This window comes from Dromaius novaehollandiae, chromosome 19, assembly GCF_036370855.1.
Source record: "Dromaius novaehollandiae isolate bDroNov1 chromosome 19, bDroNov1.hap1, whole genome shotgun sequence".
Lineage (NCBI taxonomy): Eukaryota > Metazoa > Chordata > Aves > Casuariiformes > Dromaiidae > Dromaius > Dromaius novaehollandiae.
Window position 1 is genome coordinate 12,358,694 of NC_088116.1, and position 26,054 is coordinate 12,384,747.

Below are 26,054 nucleotides of genomic sequence, written 5' to 3' on the forward strand. Positions count from 1 at the left end.
GGCAGGTGCCGGGGCCTGCTCTCCCCTCAGCCAGGTCCTGTGGAGCTCAGGCTCCCGGGCCTCTCCAGCCTCCCGTCCACGAGCCCCGGCTCTGCCGCTGAAACTCCCATGCGCTGCACCAACACCAGCCGCTCTGGGTGCAGAAGAAACCCCACCGATTTCTGCGCGACAACTGCAGAGACAGGAGGTCCAGTCTCTCACAAAGGCATGAGCCTCGCCTGAGACCTTTCCAGGAAAAAGGCAGCCCAGAGCGAGAGGGCACTGGCCCTTTCGTTGCTGTCCCGAAGCCTGTTCTGCCCGCCGCCCCCATCGCAGGCGCGCGGAGGCAGACGCGGGCACGCCACGGGTGCGCATACCCGGGGACGCACGGCCACTTGTGCAGGAGCGAAAAGCCATTGCGGACAAGCCAAGTCAGCTGTATTTATTGAGAACTTTTGTGGAGGGATAAAAATATTTCCACTAGATCTATAAGAATTTATAAACCTATACTCTTTATATACTTTAATAAATGCATTTATGACTGTCATGCAAAGGTAGGTATTTCTGTAAGAAAATAGCAAGATAAAAAAGGAAGTTGAAAGCACTAATACACCCTGGGGGATCCCTGCCCGCAAACACGGTGGCAGAAGGGACTCCTCAGGCTTGTGGCCGACTCAGGAACGCAGGTCACGCACGTGACGGGCATTTCCCCAAATGCCCTGCGACATCTACGCTGATCCTCAAGATAACCTCAGCCATCTTCAAGCCGAGACACGTGGACTACTGGGACGCAAACCTCTTGCTGGGCCTGAGGAGCACTGCTCGAAGCTACCCGGGAGGTTTCCCCGGGCTCAGCGGGTGGCCCTGGTGCTGGCCCTGCCAGGGACAGGCAAAGCTCACCTGTGCCAGCTCACTCCCACTGCTCCCAGTTTGTGCCTGCCAGCCCTTCGGGGCCACTCCAGCCCTCCCCACAGCCTCACCATCTCCTTTCGTCTTTCCCAGTTACCAGGCAGGGAGCTGGGGGGAGCCAAGATTTCAGGCAGGATCAGGCTCCTTTGCTCCTTCGCCATGTCCCCCAGTGCCCTGGGGCCACAGGTGCTGGAGATGCCCTGCGGCCACTCGTGGGGAGGTACGGGCCAAGGCTTGCCGGCGGGGAGCACTCAGCAGTGCTTAAATGGGAAGCCACACTCACTGGGGACATCCTCGGGTGACACAGGGACATGACAGAAAAGAAAGTGGCTCCAGAGGCTGAAACACCCCTAGAGGGATGGGTGCAGGTCCAGGCTGCACCCACAGCACTCTGCTCTGGGTGGGGAAATCCCTGCCCAGCGTCTTCCCATGAACAGCCACCATTTCAGCCCTGGGGACAGCGCTGATGCCGTCTTGCTCCCTGCCAAGTGAGCAGCCCTTACCAGGGTGTGTCCCCCCCATCCAAGAGCTTGGCCAGGGCCCCGGTGAGAAGGGCTGTCCTCTACAGCATTGCTCGAGAGGTTTGGACCCTGCTGCACGGCTGGTCGCAGTTCCCGAAAGCAGTGCTGTACATTTCCCTGCAAAGCCTTGTGCAGCCCAGAGCTCCACAAGGATTTGCCGGGGTGTTTCTAAGGGGAGATGCCTGCTGGGGACACAGAGTCTGCTCAGGATGCAGGGCTTGACACAGCTCTGGGCACCACCGAGCTTCAGGCCTTCCTAAAGCCTTCCTGGTGCTGGCACAGAGGCGGACAAGGGCCGATGTCCTGAATCCCCAGCCAAGACGCCCCTCCCGGCCCTCGGTGACCACTTGGGGAACACCTCCACACTGTGGTCCCTGCCCAGGAGCCAGTATCCCCCCATGCCCGAGTCGAGCTCAGCGGTGGGAAGGATGCGCTGGCTGCTGTGCACCACGCCACAGGAGGGGACTGTGCTCTGAGGCAGCTCCCAGCTCCAGCATCAGCCAAGGGAGGTCAAGCTGCCTCTGGAAGCAGCCAGGAGATGAGTGAGACACGGTGCAGAGCAGCTGCTGCCCTGGCCAAGGCGCCAGGAGCAGCTGGCAGCAGACACCACGCACCAGCCCGCCGGGGCCGTGCTCCTGCACTGCCGGAGCCAGGGGAGCTGGGCGCTGCCACACGGGAGGGGATCGTGCAGAGCATCCGTGCAGGGGACACGGCCCCCGGCCAGTCCGGTGAGGAACTTGCTCTCCAGGCATACGACACCAGGCTGCGGGGTTTTGGGGCTGCGGGGTTTTGGGCCTTGGATGAGTCCTCTCGCTTCAGCCCCCATGTTACCTTTCCTTAAGCCACTGGCCAAGCTCTCCTCTGTAAAGCCTGTAGCACGAGCAGACAGCCTAAGGTGGGACGGGGACAGGGCTGCTGCACGGATGGCAGGGGGAGCAGGACGGCCAGGGTACCAGGAGCTGCCCAGCACCCCTCCCGGGAGCTGTGCCAGCCTCCAGGACATGCTGGGGCTGCTGCCTGCCATCCCCCAAGGCCAGGTCAGAACTTGCGTCCTGCCGGTCTGGCAGCCCGCAGGGTCTTGGGGCAGGGGTAGAGCAGAGAGGAGGCACCGGGCTGCGAGAGCGAAGGCCGAGGCAGCAGGGACAGAAGGGACCGCTAAGGTGGAAAGCGGCACACAGCATGGGGGAGACAACATGGCAGCCAGATAGGACACGAGTGGACGGGGGGAGGCCCAGGGCGTGCACCAGCCGGCAGCCCGGGACGAATGAAGCCGTGTCTCCTCGACGTTCCCAGAGGACAAGCGTTGCGAGATTCGATAAGGCGATACTGCAGCAGCTTAAGGTGATAGGTGTGTTGTTGGTACCGAGTTTCCTAGCTTGGCTTGGACAGGATGTAGCGTGATGTAAACATTTCTGGTCTCTGAGTGGGGCAGGGTTGGAGGAGGAGGAGGAGAGGGCTAGTGAGAGTCCTTCATCTGCTTCTGGATCTTCTGGAGCATCTCCTGCATCCGCCGCAGCTGGAAGAGATGGCAGCAATGGGAACCAGTGAGGCCTGGCATCTCCCTGGGCACCCATGCTGTGAGCTTCCCCCAGGCAGTGCCAGCTCCCTCTGAAACATATCTGAGTCAAACATCCCAAGCAGATTTGGATCAACAAAAGCTCTGTTTTAGGAGAAAGTCTCAAATCCCTCAAATGTCTCCCCCCCCGACTTCACGGCTGAAGGAACAGCTGCTGGCAGGATGCCACAGAAAGGGTTCCCCTTCTCAGCTGTGCCACCAGGGAAGCTGGGGACAGGGCACAGGGACATTGGCCACAGGAGGTGTTTGCGAGAGCCACTGGGTCTCGGATGAGCCCTGCCCTTGCCCTTCCCAGCCTGTCCTGCACTCACCTCCTCATCCTTCTCCCGGATGAGCTTCTCTGTCTCGGAGTCCGGCACTGTGGGGATGACAGGAATGGGAAAATCCGTCCCACTCTCCCTTGTCAGCTTGCTGCAAGGGGCAAAGAGAGAGAAGACAAGGGAGTTTCTATAGCCACACCACAGAGGCCATACCCCAGAAAACCCCACTCTCCAACCCTTGACGTTGCATGGTGCAGGGCCCCGAGGCATCAGAGCTGGGGTGGCACTGGGGAATGCATGAGCCCAGGGACAGGCATGGCTCTGTGTGGCCAGAAGTCTGCAGCCCTGCAGGCCGCAGCTGGCAGTGTGCACCCCAAAAGGTGCGGATGAAAGGTGTAGGGGCTCAGAGGCCACCCTGAGCACTGTGCCTGCTCCTGGGCCCTGCAGAGCAAGAGAGATGGCACCAAACTGGTGGGTCACCCAGAGGGTCGGGGCTGGAGCACACAGACAGGCAGAGGGACTGGCGCTTGTTCAGCCTGGAAAAGACAAGGCAAAGGGGAGAGCTAATCGCTGTCTTCCACCACCTAAAGGGGGTTACAGAGAAGACGGAGGCAGAGCCTCCACAGAGATACACAGAGAAAAGGTAAAAGACAACGAATGCAAGTTGCAATGACGGAAATTCCCATCCGACCCATGGAGAATGCTCCTTCTCACAGGAGTGCTTCAGCCCTGGGATGGATCTCAGGGAGGCTGTGGCATCTCTGTCCTTGGAGATGTTCAACACTTGCCTGGACAGGCCCTGAGCACCTCACTCAGCTCTGGAGTTAGCCCTGGTCTGGGCAGCAGTTGGATGGGAAACTCCAGGCATCCCCCTCAGCCCATACCTTGATGACTCTGACTTGCCCACCAGGTGGGAATGAGTTTGGTTATGGTCCACGCTGTAACACTGCAGTTCAGGAAATGTCCTACTCTAACCAGGGCTGGGTTTGTACTGTCTTCACCCTATGCAATGCGCCCAGAAGACATGGCTTTGCATGCCTGCAAATTCAGCTTTTCCATCAAGAACAAGAGCTCTGGGGCAGATCCAGGTCCAGCCTCTTCTCTAGATTAACCAGGATCTTGTGGCATATGGGAACAACATGGGTTGCATAGATCTGTACCCAAGAGAATGTGTTTGTTTCCTTATGCCAGCAGATCCTGTTGGTCTAGTGAAGAAAGTGATGTTTCTGCCTCACCAGCAGCTATTGTCCTCCTCAATTACTGTGATAACTATTGCAGCCCTGCTGGTGCTGGGCTTTGGGGTGCCACATGGCCAAAGAGCACAACAAGACACAGACTCTGCAATAGCATGATCTCACATTACAAAATTCAGAGTGAGATCTTCAGGACTCCCATCTTGGGGAAGGGGAAAAAAGAAAAAAAAAAAAAACTCTAATTCATCTAGAAAGCCCACATCAGTAAATCACCAAAACTGAGCTCTCCCTTCCAGCTTGCATCAAGCCATCCCGACAGCAAGTTCCAAGTCCTGTGGTTCAGAGCAAGGAGAGGGCCCCAGGGCCACCGGTGCAACCCAGCACAGTGCTCGGAGCACGGGATGGGCAGACTGAAGGGCTCACACCCAGTGCACAACAAATCCACCCATCGGTCTTGCTGCAGCAAGCTGGGAAGAGGCAACAACCCAAGGCAAGCGCTGGGCACGAGGCACCCTACGGCCTCTTTCCCCAAGCACCCGAGCCACATATCATCATGCGGGCCTGAGCCTGCCACTAGATTCCCCTCCGCCCCTGCTCTCATTTCAAGGGATATCAGTTCATTTACCAACACCAGACCTGATTTGCAGAGCCAGTGTGACTTGACCTTGACTTTGATTCATCTTTGGCACTGCAAAGCATCTCCCAGCTCCTCACAAGAACTGTGGACAGTCAAGGTGAATGCTTTAGTCCCTCTGGCCTCCCATACCTCCCTGAGGGCAGCCATGGTTTACTTCAGAGCCAGCTAAGGGCAGCACCCACATCTCCCGCACGAGGCCGACCGCTGCAGCCTCATCACCCCAGCTGGTTGTTTGTGCTACAGCGGTACCCATGGCCATGCAGGGGCCAGGCCTTGGCACTGGCCACTGAGTGAGCCCGCAGCATCCCATCTTGCTCATCAAAGGCATTTTGTGTCTGCCAGATATCTTTTTCTGATGGTTTAAAACCTTTTAAACTCAGTGCTTCACATTCTTCCCAGATCTCCAGTGCTGTGGCACAATGGGTTGTAACAACCTTGACGGAGCACAACCATCCGCTGGCCAGCCACTTCCCAGAAAGCTTTGAGTTTGCTCCATGCTGCTTTCACCAATCATCAATGAGGAAACGGACTTCAATTAACATGTATCCCTGTGCTAGGAGCTCTGGATATCCTGCCTGGGGCTGGTCCACTTAGACAGGAGTGGAGCAGACTGAATCGATCGCATCTCCAACAAGGACCACACTGGAAGGGACCTGTCTCCTCGCAGCTATCAGCTGGGTCCTGCCAGAGGCTACATGTTGCTCCAGCGGATGATCCATGTAGCTGGGATGCCGTTGTTGTTCCTAATGATCACACGGCATGCTACGTGCGGCTGCTGTTTCTCCAGTGCAAGGAACAAGCTGCCACTTTTCAGCATCTCTGCATGCAAAGCTTGGCTGCAGGATGCGCAAGCCAGTTCTTGCACAGGCAGGCTGTCCTTAATCTGCAGGATCCCAACTGTGCTGGGGTATACCCAAGTGTGCAAAGGCAAATGCTGGTTTCTGGTCACATTTTGAACCACCTTGGACATCACTGTCTGTTCTCGCCAGCCTCCCAAAGCTGTGATCCTTGCCATAGGGGCAATTTTGGAGCCAGCTGGGATCACAGTGAGCTCATCCTCCTCTGGCCCATGCAGCAAGGAACAAGCAGCACCTTTTCCTGAACCAGGCTTGATCTGGGCGCTGAGCTTGGGTCAAGCAGCTTTGCCAGCTCATAGAGAGCTGGGATGGGCAAAAGCAGGGCCCACCACAGTCTCTTTGCAAAAAGAGCAGCACCTTCCATGCCTAAAATGGTCTCCCAGGTACCAAGAAAGGCCTGAAGCAGCACTTCCATGGGTTCTGGTGCAGCAGCGCTGGGAGCACCTGCTCTTCAGCACTTCCCTTGTCCAGCCTTTGGGCCGGGAATGGCTGACTGCCACGAAACGCCCTCCCTGCTTTGCAGGCCAGGGCACACGAGCTGTGGCGGGTGCACAGGAGCAGGGGGCCAGGCAGGACTGCAGTCACACACTGGGGCCAAGGCAAACGCCCAGCTCCCATCACCCCTGCCAGGCAGAGCGGTGACATTGCCCAGCCCTGGGCCAAATGCCTCGAGGACACCCGTGCGCCCACTGCAGACTATCTGCCCACCCAGCTGTGGGCTAAGGAGGTTGGGTACGCTGCCCTCACACAGCCCTTCCCCACGCAGCTGTGACCAGCCCCGCTCCGAGGAAGGCAATCGGCCGCCTCCAGAGCCCGGCCAACTCGAACGCCTGGCTTGGCTCAAGCTGTCTGTGCTCCTTTTCCCCCTTCCTAGGTGCTGGCATGGCCGCATCCCGCCGTGCTCTTCCCCCTACACGCCAGGGCTGCTCCTCCGAAACAGGTACCGCGTGGCCCAGCCCTGGCACGGGCCCCTGGGTGCCACGTGCTCAGAGCTCCCCGCTCCTCCACTCTGGTGGTTGCAGGGTGACGTCGGCAGGTGCTGGGGCAGCAGTGCCAAGCAGGGGCTCCGTCCCCCTCCCTAATCCCACCGTGCCTGGCTGAGGCTGGGGATGAATCCCACCAGCAGAGCCACAGCTGGGGCCCGGCACCCTCCCGGCACTCAGCCATGGGCACGCGGCCTGCGGGTGCTACCAGCACCCTCAGGACTTCGGTCTGCTTGGCACGGGTGCCTCCCTCTATCAGCCGAGCTCCATCTCGGCCATGGGGAGCCAGGGCTCGCAGCTGCCCGTTTGGGCAGCCCGGAGGGCTAGTGGGCAGGGGCACATGGGGACTGCTCTCCCCACGGCTCCCTGCAGAGCCAGGCAGCATCCGGCCCAGCTGCAGGGAGCAGGACAGGCACCTCCGCACCCCTGGCACCCACCAGCGCAGGAACGCTGCTGGCCACCCATAGACCGGGGTCCGGGCAGGGTGCGGGCTCCCTCCTCTGTGCAGACACAGAAGGACCAAGACAGCGTTTGGTAACAAGTACTTTATATAGCGTCCAGCAGGACACAGCCCTGCGACACATGTGGAGACGGAGGAGGGCCAGCGGCAGGGACGAGGCTGGCCCCCGCCGCCGCGGTCCTCGGGGGGCACTGCCGGGCTCAGTCCGTGGAGCAGTCGGCACAGCACAGCCTCAGCACGGAGGGATCCCTCCTTCTCCCGCAGCATGCAGCAAAACAACGCACATGGAGAGACGAGCTTAGATGTGCCTATCGCTGCCAGGAGTCGCTCTGCCTGCCGCCTTCAAATGCTTACCTGGGGTCTCGCCACCCCGCCGGCATGCCGCAGGGCCGCGGGGTGCCACTTGTGCCAGCACGGCCCGCAGAGGCACCCACCAAGGGCAAGATGCCTACAGCTGTGCCTGGCACAGGCAGCTGGGCCTTCGGCCTCATGAGCTGGGGATCAGGGCTGCAGGAGCCCCCACGTCTCCCACACTGCTCCAACACCCGTCTGCTCACCAGCACCACCTGGGGCCCTGCTTTTTGGGGGTTCCCATGGGTTGGGCCACAGCATATTGGAGCCACTAAAGAGGATGGCAGTGCCCCAAATCCAGAGCTGGCTTCCCCCACCCCATGGAGAGGTGCATCCCACCTCCAGCTGCTGCAGAGCCACGGAGGAGGCCAAGCCATCTCCCATCCTCTCCCTGCTGAGCACCAAAGGGGCATGCAAGACCTCTGCTGCCATCTCCATCCTGCTCAAGGGAGGACAGGCTGTTGGCCATGCTCACCCTTGCCTGGGACAGCCCTGGTCCCGCCATTTGGGTGCAATGCACGGACAGAGGAGCCACCCACCCACTTGGCTCACCAAGCACACACCAGCCACTTGCTCTCCTCTTCCTCCAGCCCTTGGAGCCCTCCTCCAGCACACGGGGATGGAGGGTCCCCCTCACTCTCAGGGTGGCCCCTCAGGCTGGACTCAGCCCAGCTGCAAGGCAAACCACCGCTGGCCCAGCAGAGGTGCCCCACCATGGTACCAACGCTTCCTCACCCATCACACGGCAATGCCCAGCGCAGGCGCGATTTGTGTCTGGGCCAGCTCTTTGCAACATGGACACCACAGATCATCACTTGCGACGGGCTGAGGACATGCCTGGCCCAGGGAAACTGAGCAGCTCCGAGAAGAGATGATTCCCCATCCCAGCCCCATGGCATGGCATAGGCCCCACAGCCCCACTCCCAGCACAGCCCCCCTCCCCTGCCCCATACTTGCGGTTCCTCTCCTTCACGACCATGCGGGTCATGCTCTGGATGCACTGCGTGCGGTAGTTCTCATAGTGGGTTTCTCGCGTCACGTCCTTGAGGTCCTGCATGTGTGTCCTCACCAGCATTGTGCGCAGCTTCACAAAGTCGCAGTGGGACGGGTTCTCCACTGTGGGAGAAGCCAGGGTTAGAAGGCGACAGCCAGCCCCCTGCATCACCCAAAACCCACTGGGATGGGTCGGGGCAAGCAGAGGCCATCCTGGAGACCCCCACAGCAGACAACTAGGCCAAATGGGATGGTGACATTGGAGAAAGCACACTGCTTTTGTCCACATGGAAAAGGAGTGCGTGGTGTCCCTGTGCCCCACAGCTCCCAAAGCTCCAGCACAGCAATGGGGGAGGTGCCGGGAGCACGGCCCAAGGCGTGGAGCTGCTGGGTCCCACCACTGCATTACCTTCCACAATGCCCCAGGGGTAGAGCCGCCCACGGACGCGCCGGCCTTTGGCCTCCACGACCGTGTTGCTGCCGATCACAGCAAACGGGATGCTCTCCTGCAAGAGGACCACGAGCGTTAGCAGGACTCGGTCCTACCCACTGCACTACCCACGGCTCACAATCCCAGGTCCATTCCTACTTTGGCCTCTGCCGTATCTGGCATGGGTCTGCCCAGATGCCTGGGAACCCTAGCTATAGAAAGCACCAGGTAGGTCAGCAGTGGTCACAGCACTGATTTGTCCAACCCAGCCTGATCCAACTGTTGGCCACTTGGCCAAGCTGTGGTCAGGGTCTGGCTGGCACCAGTGGGGTCATGGTGACGTGTCTGGAGCGGACTGCTGGGCCTGCCTGGGGACTTGCACAGCCCTGAAGGGAGCTGCAAGGAGTCCTGAGGGTCCCCCAAGGACAACGTGCCCTCCCTCCCCTGGAGCTCTGCCCTCGAGAAGAGAGTGGAGGAGCCTGACCCACCTTCAGTGCCTGGTCCTGCAGCTTGAACTCTTCATCCTCGTCTGAGTCGCACTCAGGGAACTGGTAGATGCGGATCCCATACTGTTCGATCTCCTCACGGATCTGCACACAGACAGCCTGGCTGATGTACAGGGCCCTGACCCCCCAGAAACAGGGTGGGAAATGCCACAAACAGGGCCACACAGCCCCAGTGTCCCCCAACAGACTAGCCATGGACCCATGAAACAAGCCTGTCCTCTCCAGGGACCCAGACAGACTGGGTGTCACAGACACCACCACTCCTCTGTACCCTTCCAGGCCCCAGCCAAGAGCTGGAGAAGTGCATCCCTGGGGGCCACATGGGCAAGCAGGGTCCCCTGAAGCAGTGGGGACATAGAGGATGCTCCCTGGTGAAGCCCAGGAAGGGGGTGATGGAGAGACCCCACAGCTGAGGGGGGGATCCACGGCACCCAGGGAGCCAGTGAGACAGCTCTGGGCTCAACCCTGCCTTCGCCCAGCCTCCTCTTACCTTGTTTTTCTTGCGCTCCACCTCGGAGGGTGTCAAGGTGTCAGCCTTTGCCAGGACAGGCACAATGTTCACCCGCTGGTGCAGGGCTCTCATGAACTCCACGTCCAGGGGACGAAGGCTGCAAGGAAAGAACAGTTAGTGCTGCCCCGTGGCAAAGTCTCTTCCACAAACTGGCACAGCCGTTGCTGTGAGCTTCCCTGGCAGTGCCCAGCACCCTCAAGCATGATCTGTGCCGCTTACTGAGCATGGACAGGGAGGTCGGGGTTGCTCATACCCATGGCCGAAGGGTGAGATGAAATAGATGCAGCAGTGGACACGGTTGTCCTGGATGTTCTTCCGGTTCAGGCCACTTTCATCACGGAAATACTGCTCGAACTGCTGGTCAATGTAGTCAGCCACAGGCTTCCAGCTGGAGGGACAGGAGGGGTTGCAGAGAGGTGAAGTGAGCATCGGTGACTCCCCATCCTGCAGGACCCACAGCCTTCCCCAGCCCCAACCTGCCCAGGAGAGACCCTCTCCCTGAGTCCCAGGCCCCACTGTGCTGTTTTCAGGCTCAGCGCTGCTCCCCAAGGAGACGGGCAGTGCAAGCCCTGTCGTCCCCCCAGGCTAACAGGATCTGGCCGTTGAGGCAGACAGTGGTGGCCACGTGACCCACCAGGTGCCCAGGAGGCTTGCAGCACTGCAGAGCATCCCTCCTGTGTCCCTGGCTCCTGGCTGTTGGGCTGGGCGGGGGTATTTGGACCTAGGACACCTAAATGGCAGCCAGGCTCGCAGAGCAGAGGGGTGCGGGCCATAGGTCAGCCCCTTTCTGGAGAGGCCACACATCAAGGTGGTGCTCTTGACCCCAGAAACAGCAGCTGCTGCAAGCAGGAGGAGGCTGGAGCCATTGCTGGGCAAAAGTTGCCCCAAAACAGGAGGCAACCTGTATGCTGCCCTGCCATGGGCAGATTGGGGTAGATCTGTCAGGCTGAAGAGAGCTGGCACCCAAAAGCAGCATGAGAAAGCCTGTGGCTCAGTGAAAGCTGGAGAATGGGAGATGTTGGGAGTGGGACCTTGGAACAGGCCTAGGAAGCCTTCTTCCAGGCTCAGTTGCAGCTCGAGGCTGGAAACCTTTGGTGTGATGGTCAAATCCTGCCCTGCTCCAGTCTGTGCCCCTTTTGGGTAGATGTTCCTGGCATTTGTTTGTGCTTTGGAGGATGGTGGCTTCGACTGGGCCACAAATCCCTTCCTTTGAGTCTGTAAGAGCCAGACTTCTCTCCATGAGCCGGGCCCCAACTCCGGGAGCTGCCTCGTGTTTGAGCCCTGTGTGACTGTCTCTGCTAATCCAAAGCGGCCCGGAGGAGCAAGCCCGAGCTCCGCTCCCAGCAGAGAGCACCCTGCATCGCTCCCCAGCCACCCAGCCCCATGCGGCCAACCACCCCACGCATCGTGGCACCCCTGGCCCTCTTCACGCAGCCACCCAAAGCCACCTGCCTCCCCTAGCTGGAGACCACAACGGCACACCGCACCCCATCAAAGCCCTGCATCAAACCCGGTGGCAGAAACCTCCGCCGTCACACTGGCCAGCAAGGCCACGGCCCTCTCAGCAGGACGCACCACTCGGTGTTGTTCACAGCGTCCCCGAACCCCGGGGTGTCCACGATGGTCAGGCGCAGCTTGACGCCCTTCTCTTCGATGTCCACCACGTGCTTGGTGATCTCCACTGTCTGCGTGATGCGCTCTGGAGAGGCAAGAGAAACCACCATGGTCTGGGCAGCCCTGGGCAAAGCGAGGCTATGTTTCCATCTGCAGTGGGATGGAGGCCAGACCTTTGCCCTCTGGAGACTTTTCCAGCCTGGCCGTCCCTGCCATGGTCTGTCTGGCGGCTTCCCGCAGCGCAGCCATGCCCAGGGCTGCCTGGCACGTGTGGAAGCCGTGTTAACCATTCACCTGCTGTCCAGGGGGGCTGCAGGGGCTGGGGGCTTTTTGGGCTTTGCAAGGGCAGCCCAGGGTAACTGAACAGCTCCCACCAAGCACTGTGGTCCAGCACAGCGAGCACTGTGGTCCAGCACAGCGAGCGTGGAGATGCTGCATGCCAGCAGGATGCTCCGCGAACCGCTGCTGAGAACAAGCCCTGGCTGTGCATGGCCGGACACGAGCCCCCACCCTCGCTGCCCAGCGCAGCCCGTGGCACATCTCACAGGACTGTCCCATGACCACCAGCATCCCGGCAAGGAAGGGAAGGGCTCCATCGCACAGCACAGCTTCTCCAATAACAGTTTAGTGCTGACCACTAGACCAGAGATCAACGTCTGCCTTGCCCTGAGCCTGAAGCCGCTGCTCTCCCGTCTCCATGCACTGGAGGGGAGCTCCTAGGTCAGAGACCCCAACCATGAGGGGCTGCAGGAAGCAACCAGACTTCTGGTGTCCCTAAGGTTCCAGTCACTGCGTCCAGCCCCCATTTACTCCCTGCTGACTCCTGAGCCATGTCTGCCATGGCACGGCCTGGATGCTACTCCAGCTCCAGAGCTTTCAAAGTCAGAAAAGCCCATTGGATCCCTCAGTTTGAAAACACAGCCAGGGAAACAAGAATCCAAGCTGAAATCCCCCGCATCATAAGCATTGACATAAGGTTAGTTCCCTCCACAAAGTAAATCCCCAATTAAAAGTCCCCTGGCATTTCAGCAGCAAGATTCAATTTGCGACTGGAAGCTTGCGCATGTGCAAACTGCCCTTCTCTCCCTCCATCCTAAATCTGTTGGGATGTGGCAGCTTCTGCTGAAACTCCAGCGCTGTGCTCTGGCCAGCCACAGCAAGCACAACAGGCTGCCAAGCTCTAGTGGGTTTTGTAAAAACTGGTTTTCTATCCCTCTGACTTGGGAGCAAGCGCAACCCCAGAGCAAGGAGTGGCGGCATTTGAGGAAGCTGGACTGCCTCTGCAGGGAAAGCAGCATGGGTGTCCACTGGGGCTGGACCTAGTGCAGGTGATCTGCTTCATTTCCAGGGTGTCTTCCACTCCCTGTATCCCCGGGATATGGGGACACACATATGGGTACACGGGGACACCACGGGTACCCTCAGGACCCCATGCATGACCCCATGTCCCTGAATCCCTATGAATACTCCTATAACACTGCATGCCGACTCACATCTGTGTGCACAGCCACATACGTACAGACTGCTTTGAGCTTAAAGCAGCTCCTAGCAACAGAAACAAATTAAATAGCCTTCTCGAACACCAGGAGGGTCAAACTTGTTTAGCTATTTTAATCTGAAAGCCCGCTCCAGCTGAAGCAGAGTAACTGGCTGTGTGGCCTCTGCCTGGACCTCAGTTCAGACCTGGACTGTCCCCAGACTCCCGGCTGCTCGGATCCGAGGGTTTGGTTTGGGTCCATCTGAAACCCAGCAAGCTCGGGCTTGTTTTCCCACTGCTTTGTGGCATGGGACAAAGCCCCGTGGGGGGGAACCCGTGTCGCTGGGCTCTGTGCTGCCAGGGATGAAGGGCCCAGCTCCTATCCGGTAACTTGGAGCGCTACCCGGCGCCGACAGGCAGCTGGCAGAACTCTACGCGTACTTTTTCTTTTAATAAAGCCCAAAAGAGACAAACACAGCTTTTCAGTGGTAATGAACTGAAGAACCCTAGCTGGGCGCAGAGAGGAGCTGTCAACTCTCTGATTAACGGCGCTAGAGGTGCGAACGGAGACAAGCCACTTCAAAACCCAGCAAGATCCCCACCGTGATAATCAGAGCATTAAAGAGGCACCCTGCCTCGGGCCCTGCTGAATATGCAAGCGAGAGCCGCACCACCTGCCAACCGCCCAGAAAGCCGGCCGGCCGGCACGGGAACGAGCCCCAGGCTCGCTGACCGTGGCCCCAGCTGCTGGCATGGTCCCCAGAGAGCCCGGACAAAGACGTGGGTTTCAGCTGGTCCATCAGCGACGTTGAGGCAGCGATCCGGGTTGCCGGGAGGGAGGCAGCCTGCATCCCTGGTGCTTCGGCACGGAGGTGCGTGTGGAAGGACGCCATGCCTGGGCACCGGCCAGCACCGGCACACGCGGGCTCTGCTGTGCGGTGCCAGCTGCTCGGCCTGGCCAGGCAGCCTCCTGCCCCAGCAGCGGGGTGGCCTGGGCTGTGCTCTCCTTGCACGCACCAAAACGTCCTGCTATTTCTCGCCTCGCTTACCTTCAGCGTTAAGGAGCTTGCGATCTTTATACATGTCCGTGAGGAAGAGGCTGTTCACGAGGGTGGATTTCCCCAACCCAGACTCCCCTAGGATGAAGGGGAAGCGCAATTAGGGGAGAGCAGGAGGAAGATGAACAGAGCTGGGAGGATCAGGGCAGCCAGGCCTTGGGGCCACAAATTGGGATCCCATATGGGCCAAGGCCTCACAAGCCCAGAAATACTAGTGAAACTCTGTGCATGGCTGTGCTCAGGATCAGGAGATGCAACTGCATATCCAGTCCATGACAGCAGACAGCTAAAGGGGGCAGGAAAGAGTTCCATGCCCCAGCTTTTGGGATTTGCACCCCCATCAGTGTCCAGGATCCCGTCCCCCCATCCAGCTGCTGTGCCAGGCTTGGCCACAAGTACCTGCCACCATGAGTGTGAAGTCGAAGCCCTTCTTCACCGATTTCCGATGGACCTGGTTGGGAAGAGTCGCAAACCCCACGTACTCCTTGTCATCCTGCAGGGCGAGGCAGAGAGGGGACGTGAGACGGGTGACGCTGCCTTCACACATCCCACCCCATGCTCTCCCCATGCTGGAAGACCAGCTTGGGGCTGCTCCACTCACGGGCTGGCCACAGGGCTCACAACTCCCGTCTCTCTTTCTAGCCACACTGCTGAGCAAGGTCCAGCCCCGCAGAGCCACTCAGCCAGGCCAAGGGCTCGGTGGCTGAGCGAGCACCATGCCCTGGGCAGCGTTCCTGGCCACGGGGTTATGGGAAGCTCTGCAGGACTGCCAGCTCCAGGTAGCATGGGGTCCAAGTGCCGCAGGATGCAGCCATGCCTGACACAGGCCCCATGCCCCTGGTTTCAGAGGTGCAGCTCCCGTCTCCAGGAGGGAGCATCCTCCACACCAACTCCTTTGGTGCGTTCTCACCACCTCCCTCAGCCCAGAGTTGCTCCTACCTCAGAGGAGTCGTAAGGGTCCAGCTGGCCCCAGGGGCTCCGGGGCCGAGAGGGGCTTGGTGGTGCGGGGGCCGTGATGTGCTGCTGAAAATCCAAGGGCCGAGGGCGAGAGAAGGGCCGGGCATCTTTCTCATCCGTGGGGTCATCGGCGGGTGCCCTGCCTATGCCGGAGAAGGGGTTGCCGGGCCCGGAGTCCCGCCTGCTCTCCTCGGGCTCCACTTTCCGAAGGTTTTCTCCCCCAGGATAGTCCTTCAGGAACTGGGCCAGCTCTGCCTCGTCCGAGTCTTCCTTCAGGAAGCGCTTTATCTGCGTGACAGAAGGGGTGAGGATGGAGAGGAGCAGAGAGGAGAGAGCGTATGGTGACGGTGATGCCCATGGCAGGCATGCAGCCCCGCAGCACAGCCCCGCACCACCTGACTCATCAGTGTCACAAGCCCAAAGCCTCAGCTGTCGGCCACATGCACCGCGAGGGTGGCTGGGAGAGAGGGGCACCTCGGGAGAGAGAGGGACACAAGCACACAGAGGGACACAGCCTCTGCCCAAGGACAGGCGCACAGGTAGGACTGGGACAGGCTGGGGCACGTGGTCCCATGCACCCCCTGGGGCAGCTCGGACGCTTACAGCTTGCTGCACGGGGATGTCAGCCGGCTCCTCGCGCTCTGGGGGGCAGGGCCGGGGACCTCCCCCTGCGGCCCTGGGGGGAACCTGGGCACCCCGGCACTCTTCGGGGTCTTCCGGGCCAGCTAGAGCCCCTGAGCACGCTGCTGCCTGTTCAGAGCACGGGGTTAGCGTGCACCAGGGAGGATGGAGAGAGACCAAGAAGAGAGGTGAAAAGCAGCAAAAGAGGAGCTGGCCGGAGCCCAGACCACTGGCTGTACCAGGGAGGGGAGGAGGGACGGCTGGCAGGGTCCTGCCTGTGCCACCTTGCATGCCTCTCAGTCCCCCCGTTTGCATACGTCTGTGCACAGGCAACGGCGGAAGGGGCTGGGGCTCCCCCACCGCCTTTCCTCGCAGTCCTGGGTGACGGCCAGGGCAGGCGACGTAACTCACGGCCATCGTCTGCCCACGCGTGCAAAGGGCGCTGGGGGCAGCTCTGCACCCCGGCACCCTCGCGTGAAGGAGCTGGGGGATACCCCTCGCACCAGCAGGGCCCCCAAACCCCACTCTGCGGCTCCACTCATGCCTGACTCACCCCGGCACGGCTCTGCCCAGTAGCCAACAGCCGTACCGAGCCGCGCGGGGGTCCCCCACCGCTGGGGCCAGGGCCAGGCGGCATCAGCAGGAAGGAGGGCTGGGAGGAGCGGAGCACACCAGCCCGGCGAGCCACCGCGAGCCAGCAGCTCTGTGGCTCGGGGCCCAGAATGAGCTCCCGGCCGGGGCTCCCGCGGTACATGCGGAGCTGGGATCTCGCCACATCCTGTTTACAAGCACTGGAGGGAGGAGAAGCGGTCCCTCAAGGGCACGGCCGGAAGCTGCTCCGGCGGATGCTGGGACCATGCCCAGGGCACGACGGAGACCTCCTACCTGGAGGCACGCGGCACGAGGGGAGCTCGCTCCAGGGCCAGTGCCCCATCACCTCCGGTTTCGGGGCTAGGAGGAGGTGACGATTGCCAAGAGATCCCCCTCTGTGGGTCTCCGGAGGCTTTGGAGAGCCACCGAGCCTGCGCTTCGGGGTCAGTCCTCCATGGCTCGGGGTCTCGAGATGACACCCCTCATCGGGGACACGTCCTCTCCCAGCCTGCGCGCCCACCCAGGGCTCAGCCCCGGCTCCTGCAACCCTCTCCGTTAGAGGCAGCACCATCGAGGGCAGCCGTGCCGGAGGCAAGCTGAGACACATGCAATTAGCGGGCTGGAAACAAGGTCAGGGCGCTGCTGGGGGTCCGCGCACTCACACGGCCGCCCCATCGCTCCCCTCGCAGCGCAGCACGCCCACGGCCTCCCCGGCAGACGGAGGGCAGCACGCACCAGGGTGCCGCTCGCCAAGCCGAGATGCCCCCGTGCCGGGGGGCTGGCGGGGCCCCACACTCCTCTCTCCTGGCCCAGGCAGATCGATAGCACTCAGCGGGTTTGTCTGATTGCAGCATCCTCTCCCACGCGCCCCATGCGTCCGCTCTGCCTCGCCGACCTTGAATGCCGACCAAGCCTGCGGGCTCAGCGCTAGCCTCCCCCCTCTCCCCCCACAGCGCAGCCCTGCCAGGCCAGGGGCTTGATTCCCCGCTGCACAGCAGGGCTGGGAGACGACGGCCACCGCCACCAAGCGCTCCCAGCCCCAGCAGCTGCCCTGTCCCCTCCATGCTGCCGCTCCTCCTGCGGGTCTCCAGCCCTTCAGGGGCTCCCCGTCATCCCCCAGCCCAAGCACAGAGCAGCTCACGGCCCTGGCGATGCCACAGCAATTCCTCACCAAACTTACACCAAATCCTCACTGCTCTTCCCTCGTGCCTCCCTCAGGCAGAGCTCTCCGTGCTGCGCTGCCGGGGAGCACGAGCCGGGAAGAGCGCCGGCAACAGAGCCTTCTCCTGCCACCTCCCAGCCCGGTGCAGGACACGTCCCCGCAGCATCCTGCCTGGGGACCGTCCTGGTCCATGGGACCTTCGACCCACTTGTGCCCCCTCTCTTTCCCCAGCCAGGGCTGCCGGAGAAGCAGCTCTCCCCGGTACCTCTCGCTGACGCTCCAGCTCAGGGCAGGTGGCCATGTCGGAGCCCAGTGTCCCCCGCAGCCAGGAGAGGATGCGGAGAGGCACTGGCTGTGGCTGAGGCTCGGGAGAGGGGACGGGGAGCAGCATTAGCATAACTCCACCCTGCGCAGGCACAGCGGGGCCCAGGCGCCCACGGCACCCAGGCACCTGCCCAGCACGCTGGGCGGTGGCACAAAGAGGGCGGAAGAGCCCGGTGTCCCCAGGCTGGTGCTCCTCTGCCCCAGGGGACAGAGGCAGGGATGCTGGGACACCAGCCACAACCTCCTGCAGATCCTGAGGGGCTGCAGGCAGGACCAGCAAGGAGGGGGGTAGGACTGGGTGCACAGCTCGACCAGGCGGGAGGGGAGAGGGGAGCCCCCAGGCCCATTTGCACCGCTGGGGAGGCTGCAGCGGGGAGCAGAGCTGAGCCTGGTGAGCTGCAGGGGTGGCCATGCAGCAGCCTGGGGCTCTGACTCTCCTGCCGTGCTGGCCTGGCTGCGCAGTGGGAGAGCAGGGGCCGAGCCACCACGGACCAGCAAAGCCCCATTGCCCAGGGAGTCCATGAGGCAGGTCTAGGGACAGGCACACAGGGAGTATAAGAGGGCTCCCTGAGCACCCCCATCACCCGGACTGAGCACACATGTTGGCTACAGCCCAGCAGGACACTCAGCCTGAGGAGACATCTCCATCACCATCCTGGCACACACCCGGTCTACTCCTGCTCCCTAACCCCGGAGCACTGAGCAGTCACCCCAGCAGGGCCTCAGAGCCTCTTTGCTGGGAGAAACCCGGCACATTCCCACAAAAGCCTGTTTGACAACTCAGCGTTTTTTGCGTTCAACAATTAAAGCTTCCCCACTCAACTCCAAGTCATTGCTCTGTCTGCCAACGAGCCTAATGGGACTGGCTGGGACGGACCGGACTCTGGCACAGTGCAGCTGGTCCCGGTCCACCACAGTGCAGCCGGATGATGACGCCACGGTGGGACACCCATCCTGCAGGTACAGGGCTGACATTCAGCGCTTCAAGTGCCCAGCTGGGCTTCACCCTACGAAGGATGGCCGAAGGCAGGGCAAGGAGATGGGAGGCCGAGGGTGCATCCTATCACTAGGGGCTTATCAGCCCAAGTGAAGTGTTGGGCAGAAGTGGCTGGCACTCTGCAGGGCTGATCGAAGCTGCAGGTTCCCTGGTAAGTCCAAAGCTGCAATTTCTGCTTTGGCTTTCCAGGTTTATCCTTGGAAAGGGTTAAAGGAGCCCAAGGAGGTGTCTTGAGGCTCCAGGCTCCAAGGAGGGCAGCTCCGAGCTGTCACTGCTGGGGGTCGCCTCAGTCAGCACAGACAGTGATTCACCTTGATGCACGTCGAGATGCATCAAGGCAGCTCCGGCGGAGAGCAGGGCTCTGACTGTGTTAGAGCAGGGTTCACTCAGCTGCTTAAGGGCTGCATTAGCCAGGAAAGCACTAAAAAGCTCCGAAACATTGGCTTGTTCTGGGGAGGATATCCAGGAAGATGGACCGTGAGCCTGTGGGACACAGAGACAGGCCCAAGAGAGGCCAATGCTTCTGTGTCAAGTCCCCAGCACTGCAGGGACGAGAACTCCCCAAGGATGAAGGGGCAGGCAGGAGCACAGGCACGGGGCCATGCTGCAGAGCGGACGTGCTACCCCCTTCAGCACATCAGGGCGAGGGACAGGAGAACCAACCGCGCCAGGTATGAGGACCAGAGAATACATGCCTGCACAGGGCTGAGCATCCCCATAACCCAGCTCATCCATCTTCCTAAACCAATCTTGCTGTCAGCGCTCCCTCCTGCCCGGCTTCAGGGCCATCCACATGCTGGTGGTGGAGACTCTGCTGCTTCCATGTGGCCTCAGCCATTCCTGGTCAGCCTCTCCCCTTGGAGCATGGCTACACTATCGTGTGGCACCCACGGCTTTTCCTCCATGGAGGTATTTAGAGGCAGCAGTCTGACACCCACCATGCCACCGGCCTTTGCAGTCTCTTTCTTCCCTGTTCCAGTCTGCAGCACCCTGCACAAGACCAGCACCCCGGCTGAGCTCTGCACCCTGTACAAGCTCTGTATCCCATCGACAGTGCCCTGAAACACCTCTGCACAGCACAGCACAGCTTTTCTACAACGGCCTCATACATCCACATTTCTGCTCCCAGGCAGAAGGGCCCTTGAGGAGGCTGAGCACGGGGCCTCATAGTCCGGGATGACCCTCCAGGATGCTGCCCCAGGAAAAGGAAGGCTCCCAGCCATTCCCTGGCCAGGCAGCAGCTGCCCCAGGTCACAGAGTCAGGCTGAGAGACAGTCAGGCCCCAGTTCCCATCTTATCCTCTGTCCCACTTCTGCCTCTAACCTCTGCACAGCTAGAAAGCACCAAACGGGTCTGGGCAGCCTCCGCAGCCACAGCAGGACGTACAGCCTCCCCAGCCTGCAGCACACACCCGCGATGCCTCTTCTCAGCCGGATCGCACCCCGCATCCCGTTGCCCTCCAAGTGACGGAGTCCGTGGCCACCCCAGACTCTCGATGGGAGCCCACCTACAAGCAGGGATTTGCTGTAACAAGAGCTTGTTGCTGCACCAGCGCCCCGTAAGCGGATTACACACGCCACTGCGTGCGGGGAGGCCAGCTGCCACGAGCCTACCTGCCTCTGGCAGTTACTGCCAAGGCTGTCACAGCCCGGGTGACCAGGGCAGGCAGCTCCTGCCGGGAGGGACTCCTGTGAGGTGGTGGCAGGCACGGGCAGTGCTGCTGCACAAGCCACCGCTTGTGTTCACGCTTCCTGCTCCCTGCCTCCCCTCCCGGCAAGAGCCCCCAGCCTGTCACACGGCATCCTGGAGAGCTGGAGCACACCTTTCCTCTGAGGTGACAGCTCTGGGGCTGCGAGCAGAGAGGGTGGCAGCCGCGGATGAGCGGGGCACCGTAGCACAGCTTCAGATCGCAGCGGGCAAAGTCCGAGCTTGCCAAACCACCAGCCCCCCATCAGCATCGCTACGCCCTGGCTGCTCCGCACCAGCCCCCGAGCTTCCTAGGTTGGTTTGAGAAAGCTGTGGGCAGCTTCTGTGTCCAGGACACAGGCTCCTGGCTCCCAAGCAACCTGTGCACTGTGTGGGAGGCCCCAAAGGCCCCATCGCTGCACCCCTGTGCATAACATGGCACCACGTTTCCGTGCGCAGATGGAAGGAAACGCCCAGCTCCGGGCCAGCCCCACAGCCAGGCTGTCTGAGGCTCCTCGGGGCCGCTGCGAGTAAGCAGGTGCGTGTCCCGTCTAAAGGCGATGTCCAGCTGTGCTACCCCAGCACAGCACACACTGCACCTCTGACGGGACAGCAGCCAAGGCAGACGGGAACAGGAGCAGCGTCCGCAGTTTGGCCAGCCCTGTCTTAAGCCCTGGGCATCCTCAGGCCTTCAGTAGCTTTCAGCAAGGCAAACCGTCTATCTTGCCCTTTCTCTCCTGCAGCGCAGGTGCCCATTGCAACCCCTGAAGGACCAACTCCAGCATCCCACCGGACAGACGTATGCAGTCAGGTACCCAGGCTACGTGTTACTCTACAGCCCATCCTGCAGCAAGAGGTTTGACAGGCTAATTCCATCCCAAGGAGACAAGCCATGCTCTTCCTTCCAAGGGGCTAGGGCACAGCAGTCCCCTCATCACCTCCGCCATCACACTGACCCTCCGTGGCACTGCTTTTCCAGGGATCAGCCCCTGGGAAGCTCAGCTCTTCAGGAGCCCTTTCCCCAGGGGTGTTCAGCACCTGGGCTGTGCTTGCTCTAACCTGCCTTCAGATGAACAGAGTCACCTATCTACTCCCAGGAGCTTTCAAGCACCTCCATCACATTTTAATCAAAGTTACTTTTTCCCAGCAATCACCTCCCACCGCATAGGCAGTGTCTCAGTTGAGAAACTGAGAACTGCAGCACCAATATCTGTAGGCTTTAAACAGCCTGGGGGAGCAGCAAAGAGAGGCTGTGACAGAGCAGGCAGCCTAGTTAACTGCTCGAAGCAGGCAGAGGCTTGAGGGCCCAGTTCTGAAGCAAGGCTGGGACTGGCTCTGGGACTGGGCCATGCTTTGATATGTGTTCAGAAAATACCAGTGAGGAGCAGGGCTTCTGGGCACCCTATGAAAGGGACGGCAGCATCAGGCAATGGCACCAATTCTGGGTCTGTGTATGGTGTAAGAGCTGTGCTAGCAACGACGCAAGAGAAAAGCCGCTAAGAAATGGCCCTCAGTGCAATATTTTAGGAGCTCCATCCCTTTCCCATCAGGAAATCTTTTAGGAGCAGCCTGAATTATCTGCAAGTATCTACATGGGGACTCTGGGATGGGAACGCGCACAGCAGCATCTCACAAACCACAGCCTCAAAGTCACCGCCAGGCCTGTTCAGACTAGAAGCAACGCAGCATTTTAACAAGTGTCATTAATCACAGGAATAGCCCGTAAACAGTCCATCGTGGCAGCTCGAGGACAGACAAGAAGATTCCGTGCACTAAGAGCATAAAGCAGCTCTTACGTGGCCGGGAGCACAGTCCAAGGAGAGCTCACAGCAGCCCCAGCACGGCAGCCTCGCAGGGGAATGGGAATCCTGCCTTGCCACCACTGGCAGCTCTGCCCTGCACCAAAGGGCTACAAGTGCTTTAATGCAGGAGCCACCCAGACCCTAACACTGAGCCCACGGCCACAGCGGTGAGTGACTGCAGGACCTGATCTCTGCAGTCCTCTTCAGCTCAGAGCTAGGATCATTGCTCACCTCTGCTCAGCTGCTGCTACTCCAGACAAGCCTTCAGCAAGGCTTTGCGCTGTGACCACTTTAGGAGCAGCAGGATGCAGCACTGGCCATCTGGGATGCAGGAGAGCACCAGTTCCACCTCTCCAGGTCCTCCAAGGTGTGCCAAGAGCTGTGCCAGCTCCGGGCATTGCCATACCTGGGCTCAGGCCCCAGCTCACCCTGCCCTACCACAACGCTTTTTATTTCTGCAGACAGATTCAGCACGAGTAGGTAGAGAGTCTGTTGCGACCCGCAAGGCTGGGATACAGCCTCTGGGACCCGCAGTGCCAGCTCCACGGGGCAGCGGGGCAGCCCAGCTCCTCGCCTGTGCCCGGCTCGCTCTGCACGGGGCACAGCCAGACCCAAATATGGTCCGGACAGAGGTGCCCTTTCACAGCTGCCCTTCAGAAGGGGGCTGCCCCCCGCCTGCTCCCCCCTCTCCCCCTGGTTAGCTCTGAGGACCTGCTTCCAAGCCTGGATCTGTTCATCCCCGAGGTTAGTGTTAAGCCTTTCGCAAAGGCACTCTCAGCGCGCACCGAGCCGGTCTCCAAAGCCAGTTACAACATGCTCCCCCAGCTGCCGTCCTATCTCGTTTCACTCTGTCCCGCTCCGAAGGAATGCACTGGTCCCGGTTCCCACAGTCGCTGCTCCGTGCGAGACGGCGCTGTCGGAGCCGCGTTATGCAAGACCGCCCCGCCAGCCGTCCCCGCTCGCCTCGCAGAGCCCCCGCGCCGCCGGCCTCGGGGACGCCAGGCCCCACGGCAGCCGAGCCCCGGCGTCGCAACCTGCCCGTCGCCTGTTGGGAACGACACCGGTCCCCACGAAGGGCGGCCATCCCCACGTGCAGCCTCCTGCCAGCTGCCGCCTCCCGGCACCGCGCGAGCCGCGGCCGAGCGCTCACGGCGGAGCAAGCAGACGCGGCGCGCTCCCTCTCCCATCCCCACCGCGGCCCCAAAAAGCGCCTCGAGGCCTCCCCAGGATCTGGCACAGACGCTGCTGCTCCCTTGCGAGCGCAGCCCCGCACCTGTACCCTGCCGCCTCTGGAGAAGGGAGCAAGCAGAAGTAGGACAGGATGAGCAAGATGCTGCCGACTCAGGAGCAAGCTCTCTCCAAGCCCTGCTCCCGGCAGCCGCGAAGGCTCTGAGCTGCTCTGGACTTTGCAGGTAACTGCAGAGCCTCCTCCAAACCGCAGCTACGCTCAGAGCGCGCCTGATCCTCCTCACACCGCCCTGGGGAGGAGGACGCCCAGCCTCGCAGCGCAGCCCCGGGGAACGCAGCCCTGGAGGGTGCAGGCCTGGCGGGCGCTCGCAGGGGACGGCGTTCCACCCCCGGTCCCCATCCCCGCTTTCGGCTGCGCCCTCGCAGTCGCCGGCTGCTGCCAGACTCCCTGCAAAAGGCACCCTAGGGTCACCCGATGCTCTGTGCAGAGCAGACGCCGGAGGCCGGGTCTGTCTCCGGGTCCCAGCCTCAGGCGGGGAAGGCGGCTGGCTGCGACCCTTTGCAGTGCCCAGGAGCAGCCCCCTGCCCTCGCTGTCCCGCTCAGGTGCCTGCCAGACACCCGGGGCTGTCCCGGCCTCCGCGCCCGGGCCCGCGGGGACGCAGGTGCCGCCCGGAGCACGCAGCGACCCCAAAGGCAGCACGGAGCGCTCAGCCTCCCCCTTTCCGAGAAGGCAGCCGCCCCGATGCCACGGCGAGGGACAGCGCGCGGCACCCGCATCCTTCCCGGGGACCCCCTGCACCCTGAGGCCGGGCAGCCGGGCCCCGCGGCTCTGCCCCCGCCCCCCCCCGCCACCCGGAGCGCCGGGGCCGGCGCAGGTGCGGGCCGGCAGCGCTGCCCCCCGCCTCCGCCCCCGCTGCGGCACCGGCGGGGCCCGGCCCGCTCCGCCCCCGGCGGCACCGTAACCTTCACGGAGGGCACCGGGATGCGCCGCCGCGCCGCGCCGGGAGCGGCCCCGGGAGCGGCCCCGGCCATCGCCGCCCTTACCATGGCTGCGGCCCCCGCGCGGGGCCGGCGCCGGGCGCCGTCCGGGAGCGGCGGCTGCCGAGCGGCACGGCCGGGCCCCGCCGGCGCCACCAGCAGCGAGAGCAGCGGCGGGGGCGGGGGCGGCCGGGGCGGGGCGGCGGGCGGCGGGCGGGGCGCGGCGGGGGCGGCCCCGCGCTCCCACCCCGCCGGGCACCGGGCACCGGGCAGCGGCACCTCCCCCGCCGCCGCTATGGGGAACCGGCACCGGGCACCGGCACCAGGGACGGGGAGTTGGCACCGGGGCCCTGTGCCGCGGGTGCGGGGCACCGGCACCAGCACCGGGCACGGGCATCAGCCCTGGGCACTGCCCGCCGGGCGCAGGGCAGCAGCACCAGGCACCGGGTAGGAAGCACCAGCACCAGCAGGGAGAACAGGCACCGGGTACAAGGCAGCAGCACCGGGCAGCAGCACTGGCACCGGGTGCTGGATGCAGGGAATGGCAGTGGCCTCCTGGCAGTGGGCACCGGTACCGGGCACTGCACAGTGGTTGCACTGTGCCCGTTGCACTGGGCACTACACACCAGGCACGGGGTTTTGGGCAGCGCGCTGGGCACCGCACACTGGGTACCAGGCATCACGGGCCGAGCAGCAGGTGTTGGACAACGCACGCTGCGCACCAGGTACTGGACACCAGCATAGGGCACTGGGTACCAGTCGGCAGGTGGTGGCTACTGGGAACTAAAGACCGAGTACCGCAGACCACGCGCCGTACACTGGGGACTGGGCACTGCAAGCAGGGCACCATGCCCCATGCCCCGGGCACCAGGTGCCACGCACTGGGCACCACACGTCACACACTGGGCACCACGCATGCGGCATCAAGCACCAGCATTCAGGTACTGGGCCCCGCAAACCAGATGCCAGACAATGTGCACCGGGCACCGGGCACCACAGGTCGCATGCTGGGTACCGCACACCCGACTGCGGGTACCAGGCACTGACCCTGCACCGGGCATGGAGGGGCTGGAGAGGGCCCAGCTTTTGGGGCACAGAGGCCGGCTATAGCTCTGGCCAAGGATGGCAGTGGCCGGAGGGGAATCTGAGCTGCTATGTCCCCAAAATCACAGCCTGCCTCCACCTTCCCCATGTCTCCTGCAGGTTAGAGCCTTTCCTAGAGCTGCCTGTGGCCAGCCCAGGAGGGCTTGTGGTCAGCAGAGAGGGGAGATGCTCCTGGGGCCCTTTTCACAAGGCCCGATGGAGCGATGCTCCATCTCCCACCCTGCAGCAAGTGACACCAAAATGGCTCTCCGCAGCTCTGCTCTGAAGCCTGGCAGGTCCTGGCAGCTCAGGGGGGAGCGTGTCTGCCGGGATGGCTCGGGACTCCCAG

The 26,054-nt window shown here is 61.9% G+C and overlaps 1 protein-coding gene across 4 annotated transcripts; it reads right to left on the bottom strand.

Moving 5' to 3' along the window:
- Positions 1-400: 400 nt before the first annotated feature.
- On the bottom strand, positions 401-24,820 carry SEPTIN4 (septin 4). 4 transcript variants are annotated; one of them, XM_064523463.1, is made up of 12 exons: positions 24,689-24,820; positions 15,255-15,560; positions 14,715-14,808; positions 14,307-14,393; positions 11,742-11,865; positions 10,420-10,554; positions 10,146-10,263; positions 9,638-9,739; positions 9,129-9,225; positions 8,680-8,842; positions 3,297-3,396; positions 401-2,925 (listed from the first exon to the last, which is right to left on the bottom strand). In XM_064523463.1, the coding sequence occupies exons 1-12, from the start codon at positions 24,689-24,691 to the stop codon at positions 2,866-2,868; spliced, it is 1,389 nt and encodes a 462-aa protein (XP_064379533.1). In that variant the 5' UTR covers positions 24,692-24,820; the 3' UTR covers positions 401-2,865. The 4 variants fall into 4 exon arrangements, with proteins under 4 accessions (XP_064379533.1, XP_025963019.1, XP_025963020.2 ...); XM_026107234.2 differs by lacking the exon at positions 24,689-24,820 and adding an exon at positions 17,912-17,962; XM_026107235.2 differs by lacking the exon at positions 24,689-24,820 and adding an exon at positions 15,876-16,325.
- Positions 24,821-26,054: the final 1,234 nt, after the last annotated feature.

Coding starts and splice junctions, on each gene's coding strand:
- SEPTIN4 (XM_026107235.2), bottom strand. CDS start 16,310: ATGGCCGTGAGTTACGTCGCCTGCCCTGGCCGTCACCCAGGACTGCGA. Junction 14,809..15,254: donor ACCCTTACGACTCCTCTGAG/GTAGGAGCAACT, acceptor CTCGCCCTGCAG/GATGACAAGGAGTACGTGGG. Junction 8,843..9,128: donor CCCCTGGGGCATTGTGGAAG/GTAATGCAGTGG, acceptor CTTCTCCCACAG/TGGAGAACCCGTCCCACTGC.